Here is a 25,333-nt window from a genome sequence, read left to right on the forward strand (position 1 = left end):
ACCTATTTGGAAAGGGTATCTAAAAAAGGAGTGGAGATACTTTGCTGTAGAGCAGAAACTAACACAACATTGTAAATCAACTGTACTCCAATAAAAAAATTTTTTAAATGGATGAAAAAAATTATGATAAATTTTTTTTAAAGAAAGAAAAAAATCACTCTGCCACCAATTTGCTTTTCACTTTGGATGAGGAAATTTCTCTAATCATTCTCAACTATAAAATTGTAGGTATGTGTACTCATTTAACATATGGACCCCAATATTCAGATTTGGTCTGCATGGTGTCCCTGGCATTGATATTTTTCTAGTAGCATGCTAGGTGGGTCATGTTAATGGGCAACCAGAATTGAAAATACCACTGGTCTCTGAGTGGTCTTTATTATGCTTTACAGCTCCAAACATCTAGAACGTAAGTGAAGCACAAACTAAACTTGGCTCATTATTTCAAATAATGACAAAATGTCACATACCAATAAATTTAGAGTTATCTCTCTCACACTTTAACATGTATTCACTGTTACATACTTGTATTTGGACCTCCAAATCAATATAGTGGAAAGGGTTCTTGCTGTCTTCAGCCCCTTTCCTCTTCTAAATCAATAGCCCTCAGGGGAAAGTACACCTATCTTTTTATGATCACCTTGCAAAAAGGAAGTTACATAATGGTATTTATATAAATATGGTTAAACATGTGCTGTAACTTATCGTCATGATTTTCATTAAAAAAATTTTTTTCTGAAAAAATCCTGAATTTTCTTTTTTAATTAAGGAAGAATTTTAAAAGAATCCATCAAATTGATTGAAAGAAAATACTGAAATAGAGATTTTACCAACCAGACTGAATAAATCTCTTGTAATAGCAATGAACATAAAGGAAGCATTTGCTTTCATCAAGAACAGTGAATGCCTTTTAAATTTTCTCTTAGGTTCTTTAAGCTGACCTCTTTACCAGTGCCAAATTTGGGAAATGGCACTCTGTTCTACCAGACAAACATTAAATGTTACATGATGGTGAGAGGGTAGACAGCAGAAGCAAGAAGAACTACAATTCTGCAGCCTGTGGAATGAAAACCACATTCACAGAAAGATAGACAAAATGAAAAGGCAGAGGGCTATGTACCAGATGAAGGAACAAGATAAAACCCAGAAAAACAATGAAATGAAGTGGAGATAGGCAACCTACCAGAAAAAGAATTCAGAACTATGATAGTGAGGAGATCCAGGACCTCAGAAAAAGAATGCAGACGGAGATCAAGAAGATGCAAGAAGTGTTTAACAAAAACCTAGAAGAATTAAAGAACAAACAGATGAATAATACAATAACTGAAATGAAAAGTACACTAGAAGGAATCAATAGCAGAATAACTGATGCAGGAGAACGGATAAGTGATCTGGAAGACAGAATGGTGGAATTCACTGCCATGCAACAGAATAAAGAAAAAAAGAATGAAAAGAAGTGAAGACAGGCTAAGAGACCTCTGGGACAAAATTAAATGCACCAAAATTCGCATTATAGGGGTCCCAGAAGGAGAAGAGAGAGAGAAAGGACCTGAGAAAATATTTGAAGAGATTATAGTTGAAAACTTCCCTAACATGGGAAAGGAACTAGCCACCCAAGTCCAGGAAGCGCAGAGAGAGTCCCATACAGGATAAACCCAAGGAGAAACACGCCGAGACATATAGTAATCAAATTGGCAAAAATTAAAGACAAACAAAAATTATTAAAATCAACAAGGGAAAAACGACAAATAACATACAAGGGAACTCCCATAAGGTTAACAGCTGATTTCTCAGCAGAAACTCTACAAGCTAGGAGGGAGTGGCACAATATATTTAAAGTGATGAAAGGGAAGAATCTACAACCAAGACTACTCTAGCCGGCAAGGATCTCATTCAGATTCTATGGAGAAATCAAAAGCTTTACAGACAAGCAAAAGCTAAAAGAATTCAGCACCACCAAACCAGCTCTACAACAAATGCTAAAGGAACTTCTCTAAGTGGGAAACACAAGAGGAGAAAAGGACCTACAAAAAGAAACCCATAACAATTAAGATAATGGTTATAGGAACATACATATCGTTAATTACCTTAAAAGTGAATGGATTAAATGCTCCAACCAACAGACACAGGCTCGCTGAATGGATACAAAAACAAGACCTGTATATATGTTGTCTACAAGAGACCCACTTCAGACCTAGGGACACAGACTGAAAGTGAGGGGATGGAAAAAGATATTCCATACAAATTGAAATCAAACAAAGCTGGAGTATCAGTACTCATATCAGATGAAATAGACTTTAAAATAAAGAATGTTACAAGGGACAAGGAAGGACACTACATAATGATCAAGGGATCAATCCAAGAAGAAGATATAACAATTATAAATAAATATGCACCCAACATAGGAGCACCTCAATACATAAGGCAAATGCTAACAGCTATAAAAGAGGAAATTGACAGTAACACAGTGATAGTGGGGGACTTTAACACCTCACTTACACCAAAAGACAGATCATCCAGACAGAAAATTTATGAGGAAACACAAGCTTTAAATGACACAACAGACCAGATAGATCTAATTGATATTTATAGGACATTCAATCTGAAAACAGCAGATTACACTTTCTTCTCAAGTGCACACAGAACATTCTCCAGGATAGATCACATCTTGGGTCACAAATCAAGCCTCGGTAAATTTAAGAAAATTGAAATCGTATCAAGCATCTTTTCTGACCACAACGCTATGAGATTAGAAATAAATTACTGGGAAAAACACGTAAAAATCACAAACACATGGAGGCTAAACAATATGTTACTGAATAACCAACAGATCACTGAAGAAATCAAAGAGGAAATTTAAAAATACCTAGAGACAAATGAATATGAAAACACGATGATCCAAAACCTATGGTATGCAGCAAAAGCAGTTCTAAGAGGAAAGTTTGTAGCAATACAATCCTACCTCAAGAAACATCTCAAATAAACAATGTAACCTTACACTTAAAGGAACTAGAGAAAGAAGAACAAACAAAACCCAAAGTTAGTAGAAGGAAAGAAATCATAAAGATGAGAGCAGAAATAAATGAAATAGAAGCAAAGATCAATAAAACTAAAAGCTGGTTCTTTGAGAAGATAAATAAAATTGATAAACCTTTAGCCAGGCTCATCAAGAAAAAGAGGGAGAGGACTCCAATCAATAAAATTAGAAATAAAAAAGGAGATGTTACAATGGACACTGCAGAAATACAAAGCATCATGAGAAGGCTACAAGCAACTCTATGCCAATAAGATGGACAACCTGGAAGAAATGGACAAATTCTTAGAAAGGTATAACCTTCCTAGACTGAACCAGGAAGAAATAGAAAATATGAACAGACCAGTCACAAGTAATGAAACTGAAAATGTAATTAAAAATCTTCCAACTGCTTCCCTGGTGGTGCAGTGATTAAGAATCAGCCTGCCAATGTAGGAGACAGGGGTTCAAGCCCTGGTTTGGGAAGATCCCACATGCCACAGAGCAACTAAACCCATATGCCACAACTACTGAGCCTGCATTCTGAAGCCCACGAGCCACAACTACTGAGCCCACGTGCCACAACTACTGAAGCCCATGCGCCTAGAGCCCGTGCTCTGCAGCAAGAGCTGCCACTGCAATGAGAAGCCTGCGCACCACTACGAAGAGTAGCCCCCACTCACTGCAACTAGAGAAAGCCTGCGCACAGCAACAAAGACCCAATGCAGCCAAAAATGAATTAATTACTTAATAAAATGAACAAATTTTTTAAAAAAAATCTTCCAACAAACAAAAGTCCACTACCAGATGCCTTCACAGGTGAATTCTATCAAACATTTAGAAAAGAGCTAACACCCATCCTTTGCAAACTCCTCCAAAAAATTGCAGAGGAAGAAACACTCCCAAACTCATTCTACAATGCCACCATCACCCAGATTCCAAAACCATACAAAGATACTACAAAAAAAAGAAAATTACGGACCAATATCACTGATGAATATAGATGCAAAAGTCCTTAACAAAATACCAGCAAACAGAATCCAACAACACATTAAAAGGACCATACACCATGATCAAGTGGGATGCAAGGATTCTTCAATATACACAAATCAATCAATGTGAAATATCAGATTAACAAATTGAAGAATAAAAACCACATGATCATCTCAATAGATGCAGGAAAAGCTTTTGACAAAATTCAACACCCATTTATGATAAAAACTCTCCAGAAAATGGGCACAGAGGGAACCTACCTCAACATAATAAAGACCATATATGACAAACCTAGAGCAAACATCATTCTCGATGAAAAACTGAAACCATTACCACTAAGATCAGAAATAAGACAAGGATGTCCACTCTCGCCACTATTATTCAACATAGTTTTGGAGGTCCTAGCCATGGCAATCAGAGAAGAAAAGGAAATAAAAGGAATACAGATTTGGAAAAGAAGAAATAAAACTGTCACTGTTTTCAGATGACATGATATTCTACATAGAGAATCCTAAAGATGTTACCAGAAAACTACTAGAGCTAATCAATGAATTTGGTAAAGTTGCAGGACAGAAAGTTAACGCACAGAAATCTCTTGCATTCCTGTACACTAACAATGAAACATCAGAAAGAGAAATTAAGGAAACAATCTCATTCACTATTGCAACAAAAAGAATAAAATACCTAGGAATAAATCTACTTAAGGAGGTAAAAGACCTGTACTCAGAAAACTCTAAGATGCTGATGAAAGAAATCAAAGATGACACAAACAGATGGGGAGATATACCATGTTCTTAGACTGGAAGAATCAACATTGTGAAACTAATAACATGCTGTATAAAATATAAAATTAAAACAAACAAACAAAATATGTCGTATGATGGTAACATTCATATTTATCAAATACTGGCAAACTAGAGACCATCCAGGTGGGCAGCCAGGATGGTGATGTATGAGGAAATCAGGTCATGCAAACAATAGTTAAGAAAGTGGAAGTGGATAGAGGGTGGTTCAAGATGGCTGGGTAGGAAGATCCTGAACTCAGTTCCTCCCACAGACACAACAGACATACAGCTACACATAAAACAGTTTACTCTGAAAAGAACCCCAGAAACAGCTGAATTCCTACTCCCCAAGAAATTATGAAAGGGCCACATTGAGACTGGGACAATCTTTGAAGACTGAGAGATGGCTGTTTTGCATAATACATCAAAACAAACACAGAGAGTCAAGCAAAATGAGGAAACAGAAGAAAATGTTCCAAATAAAGGAACAAGATAAAACTTCAGGAAAAAAAAGAAAACCCTAATGAAATGGAGGTAAGTAATTTACCTGATAAAGAGTTCAAAGTAATGGTCATAAAGATGCTCACCCAACTCAGGAGAAGAATGAAGAACACAGTGAGGACTTCAACAAAGAGAAAGAACACATAAGAAAGAACCAAACAGAAGTCATAAAGCTGAAGAATACAATAACTGAACTGAAAAATCCACTAGCGGGATTCATAGAAATCATCCAAACAGAATGGCAAAAAGAATTTTAAAAAATGAGAATAACTTAAAGGACTTGTGGGACAACATGTAGCATACTAGCATTCACTTTATAATTGTCCCAGAAAGAGAAGAGAGAGAGAGAAAGGGGCAGAAAACTTATTTGAAGAAATAATGGCTGAAAACATTTCTAACCTGGGGAAGGAAATAGACATCAGGTTTGGGAAGCACAGAGAATCCCAAACAAGATGAGCCCAAAGAGATCCATACCAAGATGAGCCCAAAGAGATCCATACCAAGAATAACTTAAGGGACTTGTGGGACAACATGTAGCATACTAGCATTCACTTTATAATTGTCCCAGAAAGAGAAGAGAGAGAGAGAAAGGGGCAGAAAACTTATTTGAAGAAATAATGGCTGAAAACATTTCTAACCTGGGGAAGGAAATAGACATCAGGTTTGGGAAGCACAGAGAATCCCAAACAAGATGAGCCCAAAGAGATCCATACCAAGACATATAATTAAACTGTCAAAAGTTAAATAGAGACTCAAAGCAGAAAGAGAAAGACAATTCTTTATATACAAGGGAACTCCCATAAGACTATCAACTGATTTTTCAGCAGAAAATTTGCAGGCCAGAAGGGAGTGACGTGATATATTCAAGGTGCTAAAAGGAAAAAACTTCCAAAAATACTCTACCTGGCAAGGTTAGCTTTCAGAATTGAAGGAGAGATAGTTTTCCAGACAAGCAAAAGCAAAAGTAGTTCATTACCACTAAACTGGCCTTACAAGAAATGTCCCTTTAGGGACATCTTTAAGCTGAGAAGAAATGGCCCTAAATATAAATAAGAAAATATATGAAAGAAAAAATCTCACTGGTAAAGTCAAATATATGGTAAAGGTAGTGGATCAACCACTTATAAAGTTAGTATGAAGGTTAAAAGACAGAAGTAGTAAAATTAGCTATAACTACAAAAATTTATTAAGGGATACAAAATAAAAAGATGTAAAATGTAACATCAAAACACATCAGGGACTTCCCTGGTGGCACAGTAGTTAAGAATCCACCTGCCAATGCAGGGGACACGGATTCGAGCCCTAGTCCGGGAAGATCCCACACGCCACGGAGGAGCTAAGCCCATGCGCCACAACTACTGAGCCTGTGCTCCAGAGCCCGCGAGCCACAACTACTGAGCTCACGTGCCACAGCTACTGAAGCCCGCATGCCTAGAGCCCATGCTCCACAAGAGAAGCCACTGCAATGAGAAGACCACGCGCCACAACAAAGAGTCGCCCCAGCTCACCTCAACTAGAGAAAGCCCTCACACAGCAATGAAGACCCAACGCAGCTAAAAATAAATTAATTAATTAATTATTTGTAAAAACCCACATCAAATGTGGGGGATACTACAGTGTTCATTGCAGCTCTATTTACAATAGCCAGGACATGGAAGCAACCTAAGTGTCCATTGACAGATGAATGGATAAAGAAGGTGTGGCACATATACACAATGGAATATTACTCAGCCATAAAAAGAAACGAAATTGAGTTATTTGTAGTGAGGTGGATGGACCTAGAGTCTGTCATACAGAGTGAAGTAAGTCAGAAAGAGAAAAACAAACACCATATGCTAACACATATATATGGAATCTTAAAAAAATAACAACGGTCATGAAGAACCTCGGGGCAAGGTGGGAATAAAGACGCAGACCTACTAGAGAATGGACTTGAGGACATGGGGAGGGGGAAGGGTAAGCTGGGACAAAGTGAGAGTGTGGCACTGACATATGTACACTACCAAATGTAAAATAGATAGCTAGTGGGAAGCAGCCGCATAGCACAGGGAGATCAGCTCAGTGCTTTGTGACCACCTAGAGGGGTGGGATAGGGAGGGTGGGAGGGGGACGCAAGAGGGAAGAGATACGGAGATATATATATACGTATAACTGATTCACACTGTTACAAAGCAGTAACTAACACACCACTGTAAAGCAATTATACTTCAATAAAAATGTAAAAAAAAATGTGGTGGCCACTAAAAATGTAGTGCTTTTAGAACGCACTAATATTTTGAACACCCCGTTTTTAATGGAGGCCACTTCAGCCACTCGAATTTTTCTTTTTTTTAATATTCGGATTTTTTTTTTCCTTTAGTTTTTGCTTCATGTCATGTTGTAGACTCACCAGTATAACAGCCCAGGTTGACTGACACCAAATATACCCACCTACACTTTGTTTATAGCCAGCAGCTGTTCTCATTGGGCTAGTATTTATAATTATTTGATGCTCTTATCACAGTAGTTGTTAAACATTTTATATCTCACCCCGATTACAGCCATATATTTATTGAGAGGAGGAGAAATGTTGACTTCAACAATATATTCTGTATAAAATGAATAAGGTTTTTAAGTCTGTTCTGTGCCAGAAGGAAACATTGTAAGTATTCCTCCATATACAACAGTAACATTTGTTTCAGTTTCTCAGCGGGCATTTTGTAAGTGAATTTCTTAATGGCAGCAATGAGAGCATTTTTTGAGCCGTATTCCTTTTCTTTGCTAGGGGGAGCACACGATGATAGAAATAAATCTCGTCCGGTTGTAATAACATGTGTTCGTCCTGGAGGGCCTGCTGACAGGTAAACTTCATCTTTCTGTGTCACTATCCAAATAGATTAAATAAAGCTGGGGACTTCGGCATAGAAGTTGATGAATTAGAAATTTCACAGTAACAGATAGGTCTTAAGTAAATATGTTGGAATGTGAAAACAAAAGAGTTCAGGCTACAGAATCAAAAGAAAGTTTGACTCCAGATTCAATGCTTGCTACCCTGTGTTTTTGGCAAATGACTTAACAGTTCTAAGCTCAGTTCCCTCCAACTGTAAAATGTAGGTGATAATGCATACCTTTCAAGGTTTTTTGTTTTATCAAAGATTAGAGATTTATGGTGCCTTGCAGGAGGCCTTTCATCCTGGAAGGAAATCCAAAAAAGAGGGGATATATGTATATGTATAGCTGATTCACTTTGCTGTACAGTAGAAACTAACACAACATTGTAAAGCAACTCTACTCCAATAAAAATTAATTATAAAAAAAAAAGGCAGCTGGCCCTTTCACAGCAGGTCCTTGAAATGCATCCTCTCCAGTTGGTAATATCCTAACCTGAAAAGACAGGTGGTGGTGTTCTCTGACTCTTACTATTGCCGACGTCCTTATCACGATTATCACCCTTTGCTGATGATTATGTGTGTCAGAATAGAAGGGACTTTTAGTAAAAAGGAAGGAATATTGTCAGTGTTAGTGTTTAGAGCATTCTCTTCCTGGCTAATTTGAACATCTGATAGAAGCTCCTTCAGCTTTCCTACAATAAACCTTGCGGGTCCCAAGTAAACTCACAACTTAGATGTCTCAAGAGATGCTTATCTTTGTACTAATTTCCCACAGCGAAAAGTCTGCTCCATAATGGTAGGGAACACAATGCCTGCCACTAGATATAGTTGAAGGAGAGGAAGAAAACACACTGATTACCCCTGACTCTGCACTATGTTTCAGCCTAGGATGGATTTTTAAAAACCTTTCTTAAGCACTCGAAATAGTGATAATAATAATAAATACTGCTTGATGAGTGACCACCATGGGCCAGGAACTGTGCTCAGTACTTGGCAGACATTATCTTATCTTCACAACCACCCACTAAATCAGGTATTTTTATCCAGATTTACAGGTGACAAAACTGAGGCCCAGTACGGTTAAATGACTTGCCAGCTAGGATAGAAATTCACATTTATTTTCCTTCAAAGCTCATACTGTTAGCTCAGTTTGTTTTTTAAGTCAATGTTTAATATAAAATGAGAAAATACGGAGACACCGGGTTCTCCTCTGCACTAAAGTGTATTTGCCTTTGCAGAGGATAATACAAAGTCAAAATTTCCAAGGAAATTTTGCCAGTTTTTTTTCCTTCTCCTGCCTTTTCTTGTGAATTATTCTTCCTGAAGCAAATGAGAATATTTCTATTTCTTAATAACATTCTAGAGTTTGAGTCGACAGAAATGTCAGGAGCAGGCTACTAGTTTGTGAGCAACGTGTTACCGAATTAATGGAGGACTAAAGGAAATCTTAGAATTTAAGATAAAAATTTAGGGTCAAAATACATAGAGAGTTGCTGGATGAAAGATACTTAGGTCAGCATTTTTATTCTTTCCAAATCCTAAACTTGTGATCCCCGCATCTGATTTTCTTATCTTCGTTGACCCTCCCTGAGGCAGGAGGGCTATAATCTGGTAGCCTCTCTGGCTACATTTTAGTGGTGTCGTTACTGTCCTGAGGCATCTTCTCCCAGTGCCTTGAGTGTCTATGGGCACAGAAGGGAGAATAGTATTTGCCTGCCTTTTCCATTGAATGTGAGACTGAATCAATTTAATGATCGCCAAATGGCCTTATAAATCAGTAGGAAAATTTACAGACTAGGGAAATTTTTCACCAGCATTCCCTTGCCAGCTTGGGTTCACTGGTGATAAATTGAATGAAACCAGCAGACTTTTCTGCTCACCTGGCTTTGGGAAAATAGGTGAGTGCTATTTCTCGGGCTCTAATAAATCAATTTTAGACATTTTGGCAAAAACCTAGAAAAGAGAAAATGTGCCTTTATTACTTTTACACCCCAGGAGTTCATCGTGGGTGACCTGGTTATTTGCTAATGTGTAGTTATTTTCTTATTACTGATTTTCATACTGCAGCAACTTTCTGGTCAGGGTTACCTCTTTACTCTCTTAATGTCACACTTGATGCTTAAAAGGAAATGCGAATGGGATAGATGGTAGAATGTGTGTGAAAGAGCCTCTTTGGCTAAGTGACTATTAATGCTAAGCCCCATGGTGCTAAATTAATGACTATTTCTTTATTCTCCCTTCAGAGAGGGCACAATCAAACCTGGTGATAGGTTGCTCAGTGTGGATGGGATTCGGCTTCTTGGAACCGCACATGCTGAGGCCATGAGTATTCTCAAACAGTGTGGACAAGAAGCAACGCTGCTGATCGAATATGATGTCTCGGTCATGGGTATGTCGGATCCTGAGGTTGGGATCTCTAACTAAGCTCTACATCATGTCACTGTCCATCCCTGATAAACCACTTTGGATTAAGAAGGAACTGTTATGTCCTCCTGTAGCAGACAGAACTTCATCAATACCATATTACTCTGTTTGAGTTCAGAAAGAGGTGAGAAGTACTTCTCAGCGATTTTGAATTCTTGTGTTGATAGAGTCTATGATAACACCTCATTCTGTCAGTGTGTTTCACCTAGCAATCGGCTCTTATACGTGGATTACCCTTTGGCAGGAAAGTGTTTTCCCCCTCCAAATCACAAAAGTGGTATTATTAACTTAGGGGCTAGTACTTTTTCTTTTACTACAAGGAGACTGGAAACAGTAGGGGATTCCTTTCCTTCTTTTTACGTCACAGAGTGAAGCCAGTGATCAGAATTAATGGAAATTACCATTTTATCATCAGACTTAGGGACGAAGAAAGGAAAGGGGACAAATAGTATCATTGATTAAAATGAAAGTTGAGTACAATATTCTTTCTTGAAATAATGATTCTAACAGAAAGTAATTCTATTTCTACCCTCTCAGCTCTAGTACAACTGGAAAGATATTCTCACGTGGCTTTTCAGTGTGAAGAGAGAGCCAAAGTTTTGTGTAAAGTTGACTAAGGCAGATAAATTATGATAGAATGAACTGGAACGTGAAACTGAAACTTAAATCATGTTGTAAATACTTCTTACAATTATCAGACTTGATTGTGTGCCTGCCTTAACCAGCAAGTTTTGTCCTGGTAAAATGTAGCCAGGAAAAAAACACTTATTCTGTAACTGTAAACTCCTTTTATTTCCTGCTCTATATGATTCACGTAGAACAGTGTTGCTTGAACGTATTCTTAATCTGTCTACTGGCCTGAAATGTCTTTGAGAGGTATGAGGCTTCCTAAAAGACTTAAAGTGTGAGTTAAGGAGTTCTTAGCAGAATAAGTGGTATGATATGCCCTTAGGATGGAAAGGTCAGGAATGAATGAACTTTCCTCCCTCTATTCTTCCTTTCTCTTGTCTTCTCTTTCTCCCTTTTTTCTTTCTCTTTTTATTGTTTTGTATGGCTTTTGAGTTAGATGATTTGGGTTCTGTTTTCAATTCTACTGATTTCTAGCTATTAGTTTGCACCATGTTACTTATTTCACTGTGCCTTAGTTACCTCATTTGTCACATGGAAACCAGCAGTGCCTATTTTAAAAGGCAGTTAGGAAGATAAAATAAAATTATACAAGTAAGATATATTTTAACTGATGATCCAATTTATTATTCACATTAAAAATTGAAACAGATGTTTGACATATTTAACTCATTCAGTCTACAAATACATTTTTTTTAATATTTAAGCTAAGTGACAGGTACCAAGAGTACAGAAATGAACAACACAGACCTGGTCTCTGCTCTTATGAAGTTTGCAATTGACAAGGAGGAGAGACAGTAAACAGGAACATGACCAAACAAACAAATAAACACAAAGAAAGTGATCATTACCTACCATGAAAGGCATGAACTGGATTCTGTAATAGGGAATAAGGGCAGGCACAGGTGAGGTCTGACAGATGCCAATCAGGAGTCAGTGAAGAGGTGACAGGTAGACTAAAACCTGAAGGATGAGAAGGAACCAGTTCCCATCTAAATACAGCAACAGTTTGTAAGTTCTGAGCAGCCCACCTCAGAGAGACAAGGGCTCCCCCCCTGGGGATGGGCACCATTTCAGAGCAGAGCCCTCCATATCTCATTATTACCAGAGTCAGGAGGGGAGAGGATGACTCACCTGTCTTCCTTCTTCCCTACTCACATTCACATTCTGAATCATGCCTGACAATTTTCATGCCTCAGAGTTCTCGGATATCCCCCTAACATAGGGGAAAGTGCCATCAGGAAGGAAACTCATTAAAAGTTTCTCTAAGTTGATAGATATAAGATCAGTATACAAAAGTCAGTTACATTTCTATATACCAGCCAAAACCAGAAAGTTAATTTTTAATATACCATTTATAATAACAATAAAATAATAAGGTTCCTATAAGGAATAAATACAACAAAAGTTGTATCTTCCCATTAGATATAGATATTGATATAGATACAGATATGCATATACATAAAGAATACTTAAACAAATGAAGACCTACATCTGAACTTGGGTGGGAAGTCTTGATATCTAAAATATATCATTTCTTTCAAATGCATCCATAAATTCTACTCAGAATCCCAGAAGGATCTTTGGAGGACTTTAATAAGCTGTTTCTAAAATGTAAGAAAAGTGGGAGGGGGAAAACAGCCAAAATGTTTCTGAAACAATATGAAAGCAGAGAAATTTGTTCTATCTAATATCAAGACTCATTCTAAAATTGTGCCATTAAGTCTATGTAATATTTACATGAGGTAATAAAGAACCCAGTGGAAGAGAATTGAATGCCACAGACCACTACAGATATGTAAGCAGAGGTGTAGTCTTACATCAGTGGGGAATGGTTGAGCTAGTCAGTAAATGATACTGGGTCAATTAGTTAGCCACATGGGAAAAAATTCAATTAATCTCCTACTTTATACCACACCCAAAAATAAATTCTGTATTTACATAATCATTTCCCAACAGACTGCTATTATAGATAACTGGAGTGAATATCCTTTTAACCCAAATCTTTGTCTGTGTGTCTGACTTCATTAAGTCGAAGGGCATATTTCTTTTTTAAATATTTGGTACATAATTCCAATTGTCCTCCAGAAAGGTTATCCTACTTTATAATATATTACTACCAGCAATGTTTTAAGTGTACCTGTCTCAACAGAGCACCAGATACAACACTAAATAGTATTGGTTTTAATCTTTCTGATTTAAGTAAAAATTGCATTTATATTTTAGTTTACTTTTTAAAAAAATTTCTAGTGCAGCTAAATGCTTTTTTGTATGAACACTAGCCATTTTCATCTCCTATTGTCTGCTTATGCCCTGTATTCATTTTTCTATTGATTTGTGTAACTATTTGTATTTTAGGGATATTAGTTCTTATCAGTTTTTTGTAAAAACTCTTCTTAGTAGTTTATTTGCCCTTTCTGATGTATCAAAGTTCCTTGTTTTTTTTTTAATTTGGAACTAGTATTTTATTTTATTTTATTTTATTTTATTTTATTTTATTTGCGGTACGCGGGCCTCTCACCGTTGTGGCCTCCGCCGTTGCGGAGCACAGGCTCCGGACGCACAGGCTCAGCGGCCATGACTTCCGGGCCCAGCCGCTCCGCGGCATGTGGGATCTTCCCAGACCAAGGCACGAACCTGCGTCCTCTGCATCAGCAGGCGGACTCTCAACCACTGTGCCACCAGGGAAGCCCTGGAACTAGTATTTTTCTTAGGATATAAATATTATTTTTTTCTAAAGTTACCTAATATAATTTAATAAAGAATCTATCACATGCCTACTGATTTTTTAAATCATACCTTAAGTTGTTAAATATACTGTACTCGACATCTGGGCTAGCTAGTCTGATTGTATCTAGTTTCACACCAGATTTCAGGATAGGACTTTTGTTTTTGTTTTGTTTTCTGTTTTTAACATCTTTATTGGGGTATAATTGCTTTACAATGGTGTGTTAGTTTCTGCTTTATAACAAAGTGAATCAGTTATACATATACATATGTTCCCATATCTCTAGGATAGGACTTTTGAATTTAAAGTCTTAGTATAAGAGCTCTTATTATCATAAAAAGATGCATTTTTGGAAAATTATTTATCTGCATACTACATTTATTGTATTATTTAAGTTTTGCTAACTTTATACAGCAAATGAGCAAACTCTGATTTGGGTTTTTCATGTCTTTTTGAAGTCCTTTTTCTCTCTTTCTTCCATTCAGCTCTCTTGCACTTGGTTACTTGCTCTCAGCCTTTTCTCTCCCACTGTGTTGCTCATGCTCTGTCTTCCTTTCTTTCTCCTTCCCTTTCTAACCTCCCAATTATTGTTATTTTTGTGTGTGTGTGTGTGTGATACGTGGGCCTCTCAGTGTTGTGGCCTCTCCCATTGCGGAGCACAGGCTCCAGACGCACAGGCTCAGCGGCCATGGCTCACGGGCCCAGCCGCTCCGCCGCATGTGGGATCTTCCTGGACCGGGGCACGAACACGTGTCCCCTGCATCGGCAGGCGGACTCTCAACCACTGCGCCACCAGGGTAGCCCCCCAATTATTTTTTTATACTCTATTCTCGGTTTCTCACTTGTTAATACCCTTCTTTATTCTAATCGTCTTACTTGGATTGTTTTCAGTATTCCCCTGTAATTATTATCCTTTCTCTGTTTTGTCCTTCTTGCTTTTTTCAATCCTGTTTTTCTAAAACAGGGTTAAAATGGGATTAGGAATAGATAAGGTCAGATAATTGAGAATGACAATTTGTGGAAAGAAGTAAAAATGGTACCTTAGAAAATCAGAAGATAGGATACTTTCAATTAGAATTATTGTTCATCAAATATTAACTAACCTTTCCTTTTACCAATCTCCCTAGATATTAGACTCAATGATTTCATTTCTTCGTATCATCTTTTACTTCTATAAAATAAGAATAATGCTATTTACTCTGTCGAGCTCATTGTGATATAAAAATCCTCAATAATTAAACTTTTAAAGTAAAAAGCTATTTATCTTTAAAGGAAGCCAGGAGATATTTAGAAGTACAAAGGAAATAAAATTATGAAAGAATGTAGAAAACTTAAAGTTCATGGACCTCCATTGAGACACCTTTCTGTCACTCCTAGATAAAGCTAAATAGGTGAAAAATTGCAATAGAAAGCTTAAGGTCTTAAATTAGGAAAATGAGGAGCAATAGATCATTGGTTTATGAAGTTGCCATCAGGTACAAATGGCAGGAACCAATTTAGAATAATTTAAAGAGGGAATTGATCAGCTTGTAAAAGTGGGGAGTCAAGATACATCCTGACTTCAGAAGAAGTTCAGTAATATCACAGATGTTCTGTCTCTCAGGTCTCTTTGCCTGGGAAAGGCTCTCCTTGTGTCATGACCAGATGGTCCAAGGCAGCCACAGGTCTATATTATGTTGTGAGTTCATAATGCCAGAAAAAGAAATGAAACTGAATCTCCCCTAAAAGATGCTGAGTGACTTAGCTTGGAGCAAATGCTGACCACTGCAGTAATCACTATGTCCAGGGATATAGTGTAGCCTCTGCTCTTTGGCAGGGCAGGAAGGAATGTGTGTTGAACAGAACAAGACAAAGAATGGCACTTTCCCAAAGCAGGTGATGAAAGTAAGAGATGCCACACATACGAGAATTTTCCTTACTTCACGTCCTCACCAGCACTTGGTATTCTCAGTCTGTTTCATGTTAACTATTCTTACGGGTATGTAGTGATATCCCATGGTAAATTGAACGTACATTTCCAGGATGAATAATGATATGAAGCATCTTTTCATTTGCTACTTGGACATTCCTGTTGCATTATTTTACTTTTAATACCTTCATTTATTTACATACTATTAAAATTATGTCACATTATATCTTAGGAAGCATGTGTGTGTCTATACTCATAAATATAAATATTGAATTTCTTTATATGCTATTAAAAGTACACAAATTATTTTGTAGGAAACACGTGTGTGCCTGTGCAGAGATATTGATAGCTCATCACTGGAATGAGATATATTTTCTAGTAAATCTCAGATCACAAATTTTAGCAAATTCAGTAGTCTGGGAAAGCTATTGAAACTATCAATTTTATTAACTAAAGTTGAATTTAGTCTTCGTTAAAATTTTAAAGAAAATGTATTGAGATAAGACTGGGAGGAATAGGTCTGGGGGAAAAGTAAGAGTTCAGTTTTGGATATGTTATGTTTGAGGTGTCTATCCATCATCCAAGTGGAGGTATGGAGTATACAGATGGGTCATTAAGCCTGGAATTCAGTGCAGAGGTTAGGGAAGGAGGTACAAATTTTTGAGTCATCAGCACAGAGATGGACCTTAAAACCACGAGGCACCTTAGGGAAGTGAGCGTGGACAGAGAAAAGCAAGGCCCAAGGATGGAGCTCTGGGTCTCTCCAGTAGTGACAAATCAGAAAGGTGATGAGGAACCTTTGAAATAAATTGAGAAGGAACATCAAGTGATGGAGACAGAGAACCAAGGCAGAGTGTGGAGTCCTGGAGGCCAGGTTTTTCCTTTGTAAAATGGTGGTAATTATACTACCACACCCACAAGTTGCTGTGAGGAGAAAAAGAGTTAATGCATATGTGGTGTTTGGCCCATAATGTGTGCTCAATAAATATAAACTAATTATTTTAAATGTTTATAGGGAAAACCCCCTCCACTTCATTATTGTCAAAATGTACTACCAAATGATTGGGTCTCAGAGCCCTGATGTTAGAAGCCAGATAACATAAAATATAAGGAAAGCTTGAACATCTCGGGGCAAAAGTTCTGAAAACAATAACTTTAGTAAAATGTAGTGTCTTTTGAAGTCAGACAGACTTGGTTTTGAGTCTTGGCTGTCTGTTGATCTTGAACAAGTTACTTAGCCTCTCCAAGCTTCAAATTTCTTATCTCTAATATAAGGATGATAACAGTACTTCTTCAAAGGATTGATGAAAAGATTAAGCGAGTGAATACATGTAAAGCGTTTATCATAACTAAACTAAACTTTTGTTGACTACCAGGGAATTAAAGTTCATGGTTTCCATGCTCCACTTGCCTAAAATGAACCTCAGGTCTCCCATTACCCTGGATTAAGCAGCAGCTGAGGCTTTATTCCGTGACAACATGGAGTCCTCAGTAGAAAGAATATTTGAAAAATGATGTGTTCTGGTTGGCTTTATTTTCTAAAATTCATCAGAATACTTATTTTGCTTAAACGTTAGCTGAAAATATTTCTAAATAATGTTTTTGAGAATATATATTAAAGATACTTGGGTCTTTGGTAGAGACACATACAGTTATCAAGGACATCATTCTGAATAGCAGTCCTTAGGCCTGTGTTACAGAGTCAAGGGGTACAGATGGTACCAATCTGTGCTGACATAATTTACTCAAGATTTTTAAAACTTACACAATTCTCTAATAGTTATTTATTTTATGACTTTTCCTTCCATAGGAAGAGCGGGGGAGGGCTTTTGGTTACTACGGATTTCTTGTTGGCCGTATTAAACAAGAATGACTGTAGTGTAATTTTTTGTTTTTGTTTTGTTTTTATTTCAGCTTTATTAAGGTGTAATTGACAGATCTGTAAGATATTTAAAGTGTGCATGATGATAATTTGATATACACATACATGGTGTAAAGATGCTACACTCTTAGCATATTATACAATACAGTGTTATCAACTACAGTCACAATTTTTACATTAGATCCTCAGACTTTATTCATCTTCTAGCTGAAAGTTTGTACCCTTTATCTTTTTAACATCCTTATTGGAGTATAATTGCTTTACAATGGTGTGTTAGTTACTGCTTTATAACAAAGTGAATCAGCTATACATACACATATATCCCCATATCTCCTCCCTTTTGGATCTCCCTCCCATCTTCCCTATCACACCCCTCTAGGTGGACACAAAGCACGGAGCTGAGCTCCCTGTGCTATGCGGCTGCTTATCTGGCCTTACATTTAGGTCTTTAATCCATTTTGAGTTGATTTTTGTGTATGGTGTTAGAGAGCGTTCTAATTTCGTTCTTTTACATGTAGCTGTCCAGTTTTCCCAGCACCACTTATTGAAGAGGCTGTCTTTTCTCCATTGTATATTCTTGCCTCCTTTATCAAAGATAAGGTGACCATATGTGCGGGGGTGTATCTCTGGGCTTTCTATCCTGTTTCATTGATCTATATTTCTGTTTTTGTTCCAGTACCATACTGTCTTGATTACTGTACCTTTGTAGTATAGTCTGAAGTCAGGGAGCCTGATTCTTCCAGCTCCGTTTTTCTTTCTCAAGATTGCATTGGCTGTTTGGGGTCTTTTGTGTTTCCATACAAATTGTGAAATTTTTTATTCTGCTTCTGTGAAAAATGCCATTGGTAGTTTGATAGGGATTGCATTGAATCTATAGATTGCTTTGGGTAGTAGAGTCATTTTCACAATGTTGATTCTTCCAATCCAAGTACATGGTATATCTCTCCATCTGTTTGTACCATCTTTACTTTCTTTCATCAGTGCCTTATAGTTTTCTGCATACAGGTCTTTTGTCTCCTTAGGTAGGTTTATGCCTAGGTATTTTATTCTTTTTGTTGCAGTGGTAAATGCAACTGTTTGCTGTATTTCTCTTTCAGATTTTTCATCATGAATGTATAGGAATGCAAGAGATTTCTGTGCATTAATTATGTATCCTGCTACTTTACCAAATTCATTGACTAACTCTAGTAGTTTTCTGATAGCATCTTTAGGATTCTCTATGTATAGTATCATGTCATCTGCAAACAGTGACAGTTTTACTTCTTCTTTTACGACTTGGATTCCTTTTATTTCTTTTCCTTCTCTGATTGCTGTGGCTAAAACTTCCAAAACTATGTTGAATAACAGTGGTGAGAGTGGGCAACCTTGGCTTGTTCCTGATCTTAGTGGAAATGGTTTCAGTTCTTCACCATTGAGAACGATGTTGGTTGTGGGTTTGTCACATAAGACCTTTATTATGTTGAGGTAAGTTCCCTCTATGCCTACTTTCTGGTGGGTTTTTATCACAAATGGGTGTTGAATTTTGTCAAAAGCTTTTTCTGCAAATGTTGAAATGATCATATGGTTTTTATTCTTCAATTTGTTAATATGCTGTATCACATTGATTGATTTGTGTATATTAAAGAATCCTTGCATCCCTGGGATAAATCCCATTTGATCATGGTGTATGATCCTTTTTTTGTGTTGTTGGATTTGGTTTGCTGGTGTTTTGTTGAGGATTTTTACATCTATATACATCAGTGATATTGGTCTGTAATTTTCTTTTTTTTGTAGTATCTCTGTCTGGTTTTGGTATCAGGATGATGGTGGCTTCGTAGAATGAGTTTGGGAGCGTTCCTCCCTCTGCTATATTTTGGAAGAGTTTGAGAAGGATAGGTGTTAGCTCTTTTCTAAATGTTTGATAGAATTCGCCTGTGAAGCCATCTGGTCCTGTGCTTTTGTTTGTTGGAAGATTTTTAATCACCGTTCCAATTTCATTACTTGTGTTTGGTCTGTTCATATTTTCTGTTTCTTCCTGCTTCAGTCTTGGAAGGTTATGCCTTTCTAAAAATTTGTCCATTTCGCCCATGTGGTCCATTTTATTGGCATACAGTTGCTTGTAGTAGTCTCTTATGATGCTTTGTATTTCTGCAGTGTCCTTTGTAGCTTCTCCTTTTTCATTTCTAACTTTATTCATTTGAGCCCTCTCCCTCTTTTTCTTAATGAGTCTGGCTAATGGTTTATCAATTTTGTTTATCTTTCAAAGGACCAGCTTTTAGTTTTATTGATCTTTGCTATCATTTCCTTCATTTCTTTTTCTTTATTTCTGATCTGATCTTTATGATTTCTTTCCCTCTGCCAACTTTGGGGGTTTTTTGTTTTCTTTCTCTAATTGCTTTAGGTGTAAGATTAGCTTGTTTATTTGAGATTTTTCTTGTTTCTTGAGGTAGGATTGTATTGCTATAAAATTCCCTCTTAGTACTGCTTTTGCTGCCTCCCAAAGGTTTTGGATCATCGTGTTTTCATCTTCATTTGTCTCTAGGTATTATTTGATTTCCTCATTGATTTCTTCAGTGAGCTCTTGGTTATTTAGTAATGTATTGTTTAGCCTCCATGTGGTTGTGTTTTTTACGCTTTTTTCCCTGTAATGGATTTCTAATCTCATAGCGTTGTGGTCAGAAAAGATGATTGATATGATTTCAATTTTCTTATATTTACCGAGGCTTGATCTGTGACCCAAGATATGATCTATCCTGGAGAATGTTCCATGTGCACTTGAGAAGAAAGTGTTATCTGCTGGTTTTGTATGGAATGTCCTATAAATATCAATTAGATCTATCTGGTCTGTTGTGTCATTTAAAGCTTGTAATTCCTTATAAATTTTTTGTCTGGATGATCTGTCTTTTGGTGTAAGTGAGGTGTTAAAGTCCCCCACTATCACTGTGTTACTGTCAATTTCCTCTTTTATAGCTGTTAGCATTTGCCTTATGCATTGAGGTGCTCCTTTGTTGGGTGCATATTTATTTATAATTGTTATATCTTCTTCTTGGATTGATCCCTTCTTCATTATGTAGTGCCCTTCCATTATGTAGTGTCCTTCCTTGTCTCTGTAACATTCTTTATTTTAAAGTCTATTTCATCTGATAGAATTATTGCTACTCCAGCTTTGTTTGATATCCATTTGCATGGAATATCTTTTTTCCATTCCCTCACTTTTAGTCTGTATGTGTCCCTAGGTCTGAAGTGCGTCTCTTGTAGACAACATGTATATGTGTCTTGTTTTTGTATCCATTCAGCCAGTCTATGTCTTTTAGTTGGAGCTTTTAATCCATTCACATTTAAGGTAATTATCAATGTGTATATTCCTATTACCATTATCTTAATTGTTTTGGGTTTGTTTTTGTAGGTCCTTTTCTTCTCTTGTGTTTCCCACTTAGAGAAGTTCCTTTAGCATTTGTTATAGAGCTGGTTTGGTGGTGCTGAATTCTTTTAGCTTTTGCTTGTCTGTGAAGCTTTTGATATCTTCGTAGAATCTGAATGAAATCCTTGCTGGCTAGAGTAATCTTGGTTGTAGATTCTTCCCTTTCATCGCTTCATCTATATCGTGCCACTCCCTCCTAACCTGTAGAGTTTCTGCTTAGATATCAGCTCTTAACATTATGGGAGTTCCCTTGTATGTTATTTGTCATTTTTCCCTTGTTGCTTTTAATAATTTTTCTTTGTCTTTAATTTTTGTCAATTTGATTACTATGTGTCTCGGCATGTTTCTCCTTGGGTTTTTCCTGCCTGGGCCTCTCTGCGCTTCCTGGACTTGGGTGGCTAGTTCCTTTCCCATGTTAGGGAAGTTTTCAACTATTATCTCTTCAAATATTTTCTCAGCTCCTTTCTCTCTCTCTTCTCCTTCTGGGACCCCTATAATGCCAATGTCGGTGCGTTTAATGTTGTCCCAGAGGTCTCTTAGGCTGTCTTCATTTCTTTTCATTCATTTTTCTTTATTCTGTTGCATGGCAGTGAATTCCACCATTCTGTCTTCCAGGTCACTTATCTGTTCTTCTGCCTCAGTTATTCTGCTATTGATTCCTTCTAGTGTATTTTTCATTTCAGTTATTTTATTTTTCATCTCTGTTTGTTCTTTAATTCTTCTAGGTTTTTGTTAAACATTTCTTCCATCTTCTCAATCTTTGCCTCCATTCTTTTTCCAAGGTCCTGGATCATCTTCACTATCATTATTCTGAATTCTTTTTCTGGAAGGTTGCCTATCTCCACTTCATGTAGTTGTTTTTCTGGGTTTTATCTTGTTCCTTCCTCTGGTACATAGCCCTCTGTCTTTTCATTTTGTCTATCTTTCTGTGAATGTGGGTTTCATTCCGCAGACTGCAGAATTGTAGTTCTTCTTGCTTCTGCTGTCTACCCTCTGGTGGATGAGGCTATCTAAGAGGCTTGTGCAAGTTTCCTGATGGGAGGGACTGGTGGTGGGTAGAGCTGGCTATTGCTCTGATGGGCAGAGCTCAGTAAAACTTCAATCTGCTTGTCTGATGATGGGTGGGGCTGGGTTCCCTCCCTGTTGGTTGTTTGCCCTAAGGCGACCCAGCACTGGAGTCTACCCAGCTCTTTGGTGGGGCTAATGGTGGACTCTGGGAGAGCTCACCCCAAGGAGCCCTGGGAAACCTAGCTAGCAGCAATCTCTCTCTCCCCTTAACTCCCATAATATCTTGTTTATACACCTCATAGTCTTTACCCCATCAGTGTGGTAGTCTAGTTATTTGTGTATGTGACTATCACTCCTCTATGATGTTATAAACTCCTTGGAAACAGGGACTATTTCATACCCATACTGTATCCTTTGTAGTGCCCTATACATGGAAGACACTTATTTCTTGGTTGATTGAAGAAATGAATGAACAAGTAAATGAAGAGTATTTGACGTTGAGACTATCATTCCCCTAAATTTAATAATGTTCAAAATAATTCCTCATGTATTTAGAACTCTTTTAGCTTATAGTGTACTTCACAACTGCAATCCTATTTTATCCTTCTATTACCTGTTAAGGAAACCAAGCTTCCTCTTGTGTTTTGGGTTTTTTTTTTGAGAAAACCTGAAAGGATTATGTTGACCACAGGAGTCTGGCACTTTCTGGTTAGTATAAGGATCCACAAGACTTCTACGATAGGTCAGTTCACACAAAGCTAGTGAATTCATTCACGTTTTAATTGAGCACATCAAAATACATTCTTGAAAAACATAGAAGGCTTTATAGGCTTCATGGTCATCACACATTTAACGTTTAATGTTGAAGGTTACAGTTCAGGAATATTAGATAAGACCTTTGTTGTTAACATTTGAACATCTTAGGGAACTTTTTGTTCCTTCTCAGTGAACATACATGAGACTGACCTTCAATAAGGCCTTTCCCCCAGTTCACTCTTCTCTTCACAGTGCTGTTTTTTCACAGAGCTCCTGTAGTCACAGACTGTTAATATTCCTGCTCTTCTCTTGCTTATGGTACGAAAAAAGAATTTTTCATTCCAAGGCTTCTCATGACCTGTCAGTGGGACCTATGGGATCAAGACTAAATCAAAGATGTTAGAGTAGAAATTATTGTTTGTATATACCTTGTGATGTAGGGAAGGAGGGTATTAGGCTGTTTTAAAAATTAGAAATTTGGGCTTCCCTGGTGGCGCAGTGGTTGAGAGTCCGCCTGCTGATGCAGGGGACACGGGTTTTTGCCCCTGTCTGGAAAGGTCCCACATGCCGTGGAGCGGCTAGGCCCGTGAGCCATGGCCGCTGAGCCTGTGCATCCGGAGCCTGTGCTCCGCAACAGGAGAGACCACAACAGTGAGAGGCCCGCATACCGCAAAAAAAAAAAAAAAATTAGAAATTTAAGGTTCCTTATTTGCCTGGATGACACAGTTTATAAGTGTCAAAGTCAAAATTCATCCTTCTCTCTAACATAATATGCTGCTATTAGCAAATTACCGTAATAGTAACTGCATTTTACTAAGTACCTATTATGTGCAAGGCAATTTTATAAACATTATCTCATTGTATTCTTACCATAAGAGATAGGCATAGGTATCCCTATTTCAGGAATCAGAGGAAGTAAAAGAACTTGCCCAGGCAGAAAAGAACAGAGTCAGAATTCAAACTATTATGTCTGATTCTAGAACCTTTGCTTAAAGCAAATGAACCATCAGAGCAGTCTCTTTTTAAATTTATTTTATTGAAGTATAGTTGATTTACAGTGTTGTGTTAATTTCTGCAGTACAGCAAAGTGATTCAGTTATACATACACACACACACACACACACGTTCTTTTTTCACATTCTTTTCCATTATGGATTATCACAGGATATTGAGTATAGTTCCCTGTGCTGTACAGTAGGACCTTGTTGTTTATCCTTTCTATATATAATAGTTTGCATCTGCTAATCCCAAACTCCCAGTCAATCCCACCCCTCCTTCTCCTTGGCAACCACAGTCTGTTCCATCAGAGCCGTCTTAATGCAACATTTATATGGTAATTCTTAAAGCTAAATGTTTAGAACTGAACTTGACTTCTCCCCTTAGCCTGTTCCCCTCCCATCTTCCCCATCTCAGGCATTAGTGCCTCCATCTGAGCAGCTCTCAAATCAACAGTCTGGGTCATCCTTCATTTTCCCCCCACTCCATTTATACCTAGCTCTTCCACAGGGTCCAACTCTCCTCCTTCCAGCCACCCTCCTTGTCTCCATCTTCACTTTCCTCACACTTATCCTCGCCGCTCACCCACATACACCACCCTGTCTCTCCCAGCCACCTCCCAGCTTGTGCCCATCTCCACTCTTTACTCCCTCTTCATTCAAATCCATGCTCATACAGAAGCCCGGGAGACCTTTACATAGCATGCATGGAATCGTGTCACTCTCATTCAATTGTCATCTACTAAATTTCAGATAAAATTAAACTCTATGCCGTGCCTATGAATCCCTGCATGCTCTCCCCCATCTCAACTCTCCATGGTTTCCCAGAAGCTCTCGTCTCTGATTCCCAAGGCTCTTTTTTTTAGCTCCTCCCACATACCAGGCTCCTATCCTCAGGGACTTTGCAAGCTCGGTTCCCTCTGCCAACACCTCCCCACCCTGCACGTGAACAAACTCACATTCTTTACCCAGCTATTTTGTACATATCCTTTCATGTCACTGCCTCAGAGAAGACTTCCCTGACACCCTGTCTAAATTAGGTCTCCCTGGTTTATTTACCCAGGGAACTCTTACTTTTCCTTCACAGTAATTATCACCATTAAAATGCTAATTCGTTGGTGAGCTAACCTGCTGTCTCCTTCACTAAACTATAAGCACCATAAGGGCAGGGACAGAGACATTATATATTTTTTAACCACTGTATGCACAGTGCATGCCTGAAGCACAGAAAAGGTGCACATTAAATATTTGTTGATGGAATGAAATGCAGACAGCTTAAAACCAGCACATCCACTTATTTCACTAAGTTGAGAGTAAATATTTACTCTTCTCTGAAGGACTCCAAAAGTAGTAGTAAAAGATGCAATAAAGCTTTAAGTAACCAATTTGTATTGCTATTCTGTTAATCTTATCCATTCTTTCCTCCCCTCTCTTCTCTCTCC

At 37.6% G+C, this 25,333-nt stretch overlaps 1 protein-coding gene across 2 annotated transcripts in view; it reads left to right on the forward strand.

The window, feature by feature from the left end:
* GRIP1 (glutamate receptor interacting protein 1) overlaps positions 1-25,333 on the forward strand; it is a 203,486-nt gene that overhangs the window by 50,469 nt on the left and 127,684 nt on the right. Inside the window, exons 5-6 of one of the 2 annotated variants that reach the window (XM_024737136.1) lie at positions 8,057-8,132; positions 10,406-10,551. In XM_024737136.1, the coding sequence (XP_024592904.1) occupies positions 8,057-8,132; positions 10,406-10,551 (222 nt within the window). Of the gene's footprint in view, positions 1-8,056; positions 8,133-10,405; positions 10,552-25,333 lie in introns of those variants that run through there. The other variant, XM_024737137.1, reaches the window with a different exon arrangement.

The sequence above is a fragment of the Neophocaena asiaeorientalis genome, unplaced genomic scaffold, assembly GCF_003031525.2.
Source record: "Neophocaena asiaeorientalis asiaeorientalis breed wild unplaced genomic scaffold, Neophocaena_asiaeorientalis_V1.1 scaffold134, whole genome shotgun sequence".
In the NCBI taxonomy this organism is placed as follows: domain Eukaryota; kingdom Metazoa; phylum Chordata; class Mammalia; order Artiodactyla; family Phocoenidae; genus Neophocaena; species Neophocaena asiaeorientalis.